Source organism: Sinocyclocheilus anshuiensis, unplaced genomic scaffold (genome assembly GCF_001515605.1).
Source record: "Sinocyclocheilus anshuiensis isolate Anshui unplaced genomic scaffold, SAMN03320099.WGS_v1.1 scaffold446, whole genome shotgun sequence".
NCBI lineage: Eukaryota > Metazoa > Chordata > Actinopteri > Cypriniformes > Cyprinidae > Sinocyclocheilus > Sinocyclocheilus anshuiensis.
Window position 1 is genome coordinate 3,622,038 of NW_015544247.1, and position 9,905 is coordinate 3,631,942.

Below are 9,905 nucleotides of genomic sequence, written 5' to 3' on the forward strand. Positions count from 1 at the left end.
AACTAATAAAATTAATGCCGCAATTTCAATATTCATAAGGATAAATTTTTAGGTGTCGTCAATACGTCAATTTTGTACATTTAAATGCTGAAAATACATAAGTATTTGTATGTTTAGATGCTGAAAATACGTCAGTATTGTACGTTTTAGTGCCTGTAAAAACGTAAGTAAATGTACGTTTTATAGAACCACATGTTACATAAAATACATACGAAATATCATGAGATCACGTTGGATCAGCAGCCCCGGTACTTCAACCAGCATTCATTCACCCCACTGCATGTGCACTTGGGCCCTCTATACAAACTGCCCCCGAATCAACTCTGTTTGTTGGGTAAATATTGATTGAGGAGAGACTTACCTCCTGATAACTGCCATACAAATCAAGGACTGCGTGGGGAGGGGAAGGAGGACTGAACGAATGCGTGTGCGGGAAATGTCAAAGATGAGTACCGCAGATGAAGACATGGTCTGTGAAACTTCTGTATCTCAAAAGGCCACAGCGTTGGGAACTGAAAGCCCAGGCCAACTCTCTGTCCCTGCTAAGAGTTTCTTCTTGGGAAGAAAGTCCTGGTTTCCTCACCAGAGTTAATCATTAAAGGGGAAGAGTCTACTTTCCATTTCATTGCGGCTCCTGTTTGATGTTGCCTCTGTTTGGAGCTGGTGTATCTCACTGCTATTTGCTCAGGCCAAGCCATCCAGTAAAAGGTGATCAATTCACCTGCTGGCCAGTAAGATTTCTCAGAGATTGTTGAAGAGAAAAATAGCTGTCTCACAAGTCTAAAACATTTAGTTTCAGCGCTAATGATGCAGTAGTATTATTAACAAAATTAAGTCAATATTTAGTCTAATGATAATGCAACACAAATAATAATAATAACTCGTTTTTTTCCACTAATTTATATTCTAAGGACAGCCTGTCACTCACATTTCATACTTCATCATAATCGTCATTTCCCTATCTCAAACTTTAATCTGAGAAGTGAACACTTCCCTTTCACTGCTGGTAAGGATATATATACTTTTTTAAAAGGCATATATCGCAGTAAAAAAAAAAAAAACCTTAATAAATACCTTAAATACCATAGACTCTTTCAGGAGGTTGATTTTTTTATAATGGATTGACAGAGAGCAAACAATTCTCAAGGCCAGGGGGCTGAAAGCATAACTTCAAAAGAACAACATCCCATTGAACGCGAAACGTTACACTGAACACTGGACATTCGGCTCCAGCTAATCAATAGCACATAGAAAGCAAAACCTTGCAGTTTGATAAACTCTTGGCTGGAGTGTCAATCAGGCAAACAGATTGCATGTTTCTCTCTCTGATAAAGATTCTTTCAAAACCTACTGTGATGCAACTGAGCTCCACAAACTGTCCCGACAACCTTGAAGCAGGCCTAGGTTCTCACTGCAAATGCTGGACAAACATACGCTTGCAGCTGCTGATTCTGCATTGGCCTTGATGAAAACTATTTTTCATACTTAAGAAAACTTTGAGCAAGCACCATATGCCCATTTCTCAAGGCACGCTGGCACATAGTGAGTGTGTGCGTGAGTGGATATATTTGCGCTCACCTTTAAATAAGGTCATTCCCTGGTTAGTTTTTTTTTTTCCTTCACAGAAGACGAAACAAGCATTATAAAAGGAATTGCTCAGTAAAAAAAAAAAAAAACTGCCATTATTTACTCGCTTTTTTTCTTATTGAAACACAAAAGGAGAAAATTTTAAGAATAAGCTTATAAGAAAAGTACCATGAACAAATCTTTCGGGACAGATCTTTTCAATATGAGGTTGATTCAGTTCAAATCGCGGCTTATAATTTAATTCTGTTTTCACACAGAGTTATCAGATGCATTTTAAAGATTTGAAATATAGTGCAGAGTTTTATGCATATTTTTATGATATCTTTTTGAAGCTTGAATGCATTGCGATTTCATTGAAAAAGAAGGACTAGTAAATGTAAAGGGAAGAAAGAAAGTAAAGAGCTTGGAACAAGAGTGAGTTATAATGAGTTTTCATTTGTGGGTGAACTATTCCTTTAATGAAGACTGTTTATTATGCCAAATCTGATTCGCCATATGAGCACGATGTCCTTTCACCCTTCTATATCATTGCATTTACTAAAGCAAACAATGCCACAATGACATGTGCACTTCAAATTCAGGGGCACTGGGTCTCTGACCTAGAGGAGGGTCTGGGTTCAAACCTGCTTGGGCTAAAGGTTATGAAGTCATTTGTCTCAAATTGCAGTTGAACCCCATGAAAGAAGAGAGTGTTTGAGGGAGGGAAAGACTTTCTTGTCTGGCTGAAGAAAGGATCTGGCACCGAGACTAATGAAGAGAAGAGGGAGGGAGACAGAGACGGGGCGGTCGGGTGGGAGATGTGCCAGGGTTTGGAGAAAGCTGTGCACGAGTGCTACAGATGTGTTTGAACCCCCTTGAGCAAAATAATGACATAATCACCAGTGGTGTCACTGAGCAGACTGCACACAAGGTGACATGGGAGAACATGGAAGTTGTCTGGGCAGAAAAAAGAAGGCCCATCTAGTCCGTGGAAGAACTTTTCATCAAAAGCTATTTGTAGGGAGCCATAAAGACTGGCACTGGCACCGGCACCGGCAGGTGTTTCTCAGTTTGTGCCACTTCAGGAACTTATCTGTAGGAGGAAGGAGTTCCAGCGAGCTTGCAGGCCCTTTAGAAGCTACTTAACGCCCTGTTTATGTTCTGTGACAGGTCCCTTCATGACAACAGAATTCCAGCCCATGACAGGCAGCACTTAACACTAAGAGGCAATTAAAGGAAGTGGATATTCAGCACCACAATGTCACACTTTAGGGCAGGAAGCATGTGATGCTTGTTGGTGGGATACGGTCAAGTTCATCCCGTGATTTTAATCCGAAAAAAAAAAAAAAACCACATTATACTGTATTTTTATATACTGCAAAAATCTTTACTGTTTTGCCTAAGTAAATTCAAAATTACATTTTACAGTAACTACATCAAGGTTATAATGTAAAAGTTTGAAAAAAGATACTCATTGTGAAATTTGCTAAAGATCACATTTAACAGTTTTATTAAATTATTTGTGTTTTAAAGATTAACTTTAAGTGTTAGATGGTGGCAAGGGTAATTAAATTACAATTAGCCTAAATATCCAATATAATCTAAAACAAATAAAAAAATCTCTAATTTGAGCCAATAATCAATATGGTACCAATACATTGTGTATCCCTACTTTTAAGCATAAATCCAACAAAATGTATTGTGGTAAATAAAACAAGAACAAAAAGACAAAAAGTAAATTTAAGACAAAAAGTCTTAAATTTAAAATACATAAAACTAGACAAAAAGTAAATTTTAAATAAATTCATTTTGCTTTAAAGTTATTTTATTTTTGTACTGGAAAACAAGACAAAGATACAAATTTTTTTTTGTTGTGTACAAGGTGTTCTTGAGCAAGTATGATATGCAGTTAATACATTCTTAAGTAGTTAAATGAAACACTCATATTAGATTTATAGCATGTGGGGAAGAATTAAGTTGAACAGTATGTACTACATCTATGATTTATTCTGTATGTGCCAGTGTGTGTGTGTGTGTGTGTGTGTGTGTGTGTGTGTGTAGTAGTTTTCTTTGGCTGGTGCTAAAGACTGCAGGGCTTGGTCCCTCTGTGCAACTTAGTGACCATTAATAAGTCATTTTGTCTGGAAAAAAAACATTGCCTGAAAGCATCACACACTCTTATCTAATTTCTGTCTCTGTTTCTCTGAGTAATACACAATATAGATTGCCTACAGCAGTTTGGCTTTAAGTCCCTCTAAACTGCCATCACCAGACAGTTAGGCTGAAAAAACTCTTTGTGTTGGGTAAGCGAAGCAGTCTAAAGTAGGTGTGCTTTCGTTGCACCTTCCATTATGAATTATTAAATTACATCTCCTTGTTGATGTTGCTATTTGTGCTAGTAACGAACAAAAGATAAGTCTTTAATGCAGATTTGATGGCAGCGATTACGCCGTCCCTTGGTAAGTACAGTCAAGGCCATTGGATGTAATGTGCTGTACTGTAGCGTTCTCCAGGTCACCTCCACTAATGATTAACCAACACGCTGAGGAAGTTCAGTTCCCACAAGAGCCGCATGAGAAGAAATCACACAGCCCCTGTGAGTGATCTCATCAACAGAGATACGGGAACGGATATTCCCTTAAATGGCAGGTGAAAGAAAAACTATTTTTGTCAAACCTGAATACTGTTAAACTCACTATCTGCCAGTCTAATTTTAAAATATTGCCTAAAGTGCATTCAATAAAGACATAAAGAGTGTGAGGCTTATTCTATCAGCGGCCGCAATGGGAACAGAACCCAAGTGTCGTCCTATAACTAGATTACTGGAGCTGCTCTGACGTGAAGCATGGTAATAACTAAGCTAATATGATGGGAGTTTGTTTTCATAGAGCTCGGCTATTACGTTCGGCTGGGGCGTACAGTGTGACGGGGAGCCGCGAAGCGTGACATTTATAGCGAAAAAAGAGGAAGTGCATTACAGTCTCCTATCCATCAGCTCTCCAGTGAAGAATTGATTCAGTACTGAGCATAAGAGCCTGTTAGTGGCATACCGCTAAACCAATTGTTCTTGATATTAAAGCATAGAAGTATTTTTATATCCTATTTGTATTATTAGTAATGCATGTTTTAAAATGATCTTTTATTTGTAAAAGAGTACTTTTTATCCTGAAATTGTAAGTGTCAGTCCATCAGACAGTATGATCTAATTAGACAGAGGAAGATGATTGTGACCCAAGAGCCCTTGAAGACAATAGTCTGCATCATCTGACCACAGTGACTCTTGATATCACATGACGGGCTAAGGGTTTACCACAGAACACTTATTGTGAGGGGTGCCATCCCAGCTGCATGTGCGCTTGCCACACAATGGGGCATCAAGTCGTACTTTGTCTTCAGTTTCATTCAAGCAGATATTTTATATACTTTTGCTGCATATTGGACGCAGGTTAAATATCACAACAAGAATTTTAATCTTTTGTTGGACATGGTTTACTGTGCTTTCAAATTAGGGCATAAATGATAAACTCAGATAATTTAAGTATTACTAATTTAATTTGAACATTAAATAGCATTATATGTGCATGTGTGAGGTAAATTGCTTTTTAAGTTGCAGGGATAACTGTAAGAAAGACATTTGTAGGTTGATTTCCTCTAAAAGCATAAACACTGTGGCTCTGTGATGCTTTCAGAACATTACTTTGTTTGTTTGAGCATCCTGACCTGCCCGACAACAGCAACATTGGCTCAACCAATGGCGTGAGTTGGTGAGGACCAATAACAGAAGGGGGAGTGTTCAAGGAAACCTGTTTGAAAACAATCTTTTAGTTTGTTGATGCTAGTGACATGTAGAGGAAAAAAAACGTAATGTTAAACACATTTTTTTGTTTTTCCCCAGAAAGAAAATAGGGGTTAAGGGGTTACAACTGTAAGGATAAGTTAAACCGTCCCTAATGTGTCCTTTAAATGTCCACCACTATCTTATAGCATTGTCTGTAGCTTTGAGTGGCATTATAATGGGAGCGTGAAGTGAGCTGGCAGACCACACTGCAGGTCAGTGTGAGGTCAGAGAGGAAGAAGTGAAACCAGAGCCCGATCCTAAGATGTGCTAGTGTAGCGTGGCACAAGCTAGCAGCCCAAAGATAAACAACAGTAAACTAGCCCTCTGTGGGGGAGCTGTGTGTGGACTTGGGAGGCCAGGACCTCCTGGCAGTCACGATGGCAGCTCTCTACGCTCTTATTGATAACCTTCTTTTCTCATGAGGCAGGGGAGATAATACACTCCTGGAACAAGGGTAAAGGGAGATGAATGTTAGACAATAGACGGTCGCAGTAAAGGGACCATCCGCGCAGTCTTTGAACTTTTCCCTGTCTCCAAAGGACAATTAATAATGAAGGCCTTTGGGGTAGGTCACACCAGGCATGGACAAGAGGAGACGAGAGAAGAAACAAAAGGGAAGAGAAACCTGGAGAAGAGGGGGACGTGTTGGATAATTGATCTTTTTCGAGGGGGAGAGTGTTGCTGGTCAGAACATCTTATATTGCATCATTTACATTATGTGCTTTTCTTGTAGATATTTTAATGTTAAGTGTGCAATTTTTTATATAATATTCTACCTTAATATGAAATTTTAAGTAAGCCTTAGAATTTTAGATTTTCTCTAAAAGTATAAACATTGGTTCTGTTTGTTTGTGCAGCCCGACAACAGCAACATTGGATCAACCAATAGCATGTATTGTGGGCGGGGACAATCTGTTTCACGACCAATGGCGGACGAGGGGAGAGTTTGTTAATTAAAGCCATTAATTTTGCAGTTCCGTTTGTTGACGCTAGCGGCGCAGAAATTACACACTTCACCTTTAAGTATTCCCTAACTATAACGGTATCTTTTTAACCTTGAAATTTCACCACATAAACAAAACTCATATGTGAGTGGGAAACAAACAAAGTCTCGAAGTTTCATTCACTTAGTGTGATAATAGCCACGGACACCTGATAGCCTGAAGATACCAAGACGAGAACTCTTGAAGTCAAAGGAGGTCTGTGTGAGTGTACTGTGGGTATATGGCCACCAACACGTTTTCAAAAAGGCTCAGAGATCACAGGGACCAAAGAAAGACAGTGAGAGACTAAGCCTCCTCTATGCTCTCCTCAGCCGGTTCATGGGAGGAGGGTACAAGGACTGAAGACAAGGCGGGTCTGGGGCAAGCTGGGAGGGAGGACACTCAGGGGGTTTTGACAGAAGAGCCTTGAACTATTTTGTGGCCGAAAGATGAGACCTTCCCAGAGCTGTCATAAAAATGTCTCCTTATCCCAGTGGAGCCCGTGGACCCCACCCCTCTTAGAACTCTTCAATGGTGCCTGTGATGTGATACAGTAAGTGTGAAGACGGCTCCTGAGAACCAGATGCCACAATTACAGGGCCAGGAAACGCCACTTTGGCTAACAATGCTTAACTGTGCTGCAAGTTTTAACAGGTGTTCACTTTCTTTATACGATTAAATGCTCTGTAACTTTTCTTTGGATTTTAAAGGATTTGTTTGCCAAATATCTTTCACACCCCTGTTTTTCCAAACCCCCTACGCTGTTTGTTTTTTAGTGAACCACAAAAAAAGAAGTTTTGTAGAATGTTTATTCAGCTCTTTTCCATGTAAGAACAGTCCAGCTCTAAAAACACCATAAACGTGGTCCAAATGAGTTTTGGTCTAATACTCCATGTCTTCAGTAGCCATACAATAGCTTTATATGAGGAGTTAAATTATTAAGCACTGACAATCTTCATTTTTTTAAATTTAAGATTTAATAATTGCAAATGTTAAGATTTTCCGTGAATAACACCGTAAATTCAGTTTGTTCCTCACACAAAGCTATATGAGACTTCAGAAGACTTTGAATATATCAGACAAGACATATGGACAACCTTTATGTTGCCTTTTTGTATCCTGCGAATGAATTTCAGTTGCTCTATTTGGGTTCCATGGGAAAAAAGTAACAGTATACAGGTTTACAAGGACATGGAGAGAGAAAATAATGACCAAATTTTCATGTTCAATTGAACTACCCCTTTAATAAAATATCATTCTAATGTGTTCATTTAGCTACGCAGGATAAACAAATGATGTTCCCAGACAACAGTTAAGCAGGCCTGTTAGGCTTGATCATATCTGCTTTGTACATAGAGAAACCCCTTCAGCGAAGAGATAACACTTGCCACCTCGCTGGCGGCTCTGTTTGGGAGAAAAGACGAGAAAGGGGGTGTCTCTTGTTTTTTTTTTTTGTTGTTGTTTTTTTTGGGAGCCTTTCAGGGTCCGGACATCATAAGCTGTGTCTATGCAAATGTCCTTGATTGTGTTAATTTGTGCCATTGTCCAGCTAAGACAAACAGAGCAGTAATTAGGAGAGAAACGATGGCGTTTCAAGACAGTGCGATGGAGGAGGAGCCGAATGAAGGATAAACAACTTGAAAGAAAACAGCAAGCTTGGTGAGCACAACACACCAAGTGCATTGAAGGCAATTAATGAAGCTCCTTTAATTACGGCCTTTGCTCATTCCACCATGAGGAATGTGACAATTATGTCATTAAAAAGTTTGTAATGGGAAAGTGAGGGGTGAGTACATTCGAAGAGGATGAAAGACACAAGGCAGCGAAAGGAAGTGCAATGAAAGAGAGGGAGAGAGAAATGACAGGGCCCAACTACAAAAAAGAAAGTCTCAAAGGAGGAGGAAGCACATTACTGGTGCACATTGACAGACTAGATTAACATCAAACGATCAGCACAACAGAGGGTATATTCATTCAGGAGGAGCTAGCAAGGTGGAACTTTGACGATGCTAAATTTGGCAGAAAGACCGACTTGCTGAATCGGCGAGGGTTCCAGTTTCATGCCTCGCAGTCTGACAGGTGGAGAAGAGAAAATTTTGTACAAAAAAGCCTCAGCATGAAGTGTCCCTTTGCACCGCTAAAGGTTGTGTGACCTCTCTCTGTGGCACGGCACGACGTGAGGCGAGTCAGCCCGGTAGGCAAAAAGGAACAGAGTAGGGCGCTGAAATTTGCATTAAAGATCGAGTTTTCCTTGCATGGAAAATGAGCATTTGGGAAAGTTTTTCAGTCCTGCTTGTACACCTGTGCAGCCTTTGTGGCTCTTGATATGCAAAACAATCTCTCCCTCGGTTCGACTTCTCTACCAACAACAGTCTTATTCATGGTGCCCTGCACTTTCTTCCACAGCCATGCAAATCTTGCATTTATATATGAAAATAGGGATCGTGTCCCTAAATATCTTCCTGGTCGTGAAAGGTGTGGCACGCGTGTTCTATGTACCTGCAATCACAATAAACCTTGGCTTTGACCTGATCTAAATGAAAGTGAGGGGAGGGGGATGGGGCCAGATTTTTGCTAATAGTCAGCTAAATGATGATGATGTTGTAAGGATAGTGTTTGAATGACCACAGTCCCAGTGGGCAGATATTGATAGTGAGCTGAGCGGTAAATGTGAGCTCTGCAAATTGTATTTGACAAGGACACTTGGGCCTGAAGCATCGCTCCCTGTTTGCCTCATCAAACAGACAGATGCATGACTGTTTCGGCCAAAAAAAAGGAGAAAAAAATTCTTGTTCACTTTACCCCAGGAGTATGGCGAGCGGAGGGAGCGTGGGGGTGGGGCTTATGGGATGAACAGCTTGCCATTCATTGTTTAATCATATAAAGAGATCATTTACCTGTATTAATTTTAAAGCTTTGAACTGCGCTAACATTAACGGAAAGGATTCAAAGGATTCATAATACCTTATGCATCACTGTGTGAATCTCACCTCGTAATACAGTGTGGCCTGATAAGGTGAATGCAGTAGTGTGAAACAGAGGTAACGGACGAGGGCTCACCTCAAAATCGTTGGCCTTGTTGTAGTGCATGTTAAGAGCGCGGAAAAGCTCGCAGTCCCGGCTCACGCTCAGCTCTTCTGTCCCTGTCACGCCGTCGTTGATGGACTGCCGAGCAAATTTCTCCATCTGGATGTAGTAGAACTCACGGAAGTTGCTGAACCACTTGATCAGCTGAGATGTGATGCAGCGGTTGAACTTTGAGAGAGAGTGGGGTGGGGGGGACAGAAACACTTCTTGTAATTTTTGTTGCTGTAGGTTCAGCACAGAGAAATGTATTTGATATTTACAGAGTGCCTTTGTGCTCATCAGTAGATACAAGTTATTTATTTATTTATTAATAATAAAAAAAGGATTTTCATAATTGTTGATATTATGCATTTTCCTTATGACACAAGCTATTTAGATGAAAAATATCACAAGATTTTTTTTTTTTTTTTTTTAAAAGAAGCAATTTCCTT

The 9,905-nt window shown here is 39.9% G+C and overlaps 1 protein-coding gene across 1 annotated transcript in view; it reads right to left on the minus strand.

Annotated features, from left to right (window-relative positions):
* Window positions 1-9,905, minus strand: part of LOC107697775 (prospero homeobox protein 1-like) — a 36,062-nt gene that overhangs the window by 11,199 nt on the left and 14,958 nt on the right. Inside the window, exon 4 of the mRNA XM_016498630.1 lies at window positions 9,448-9,642. Within this exon, the coding sequence (XP_016354116.1) occupies window positions 9,448-9,642 (195 nt within the window). The remainder of the gene's footprint in view (window positions 1-9,447; window positions 9,643-9,905) is intronic.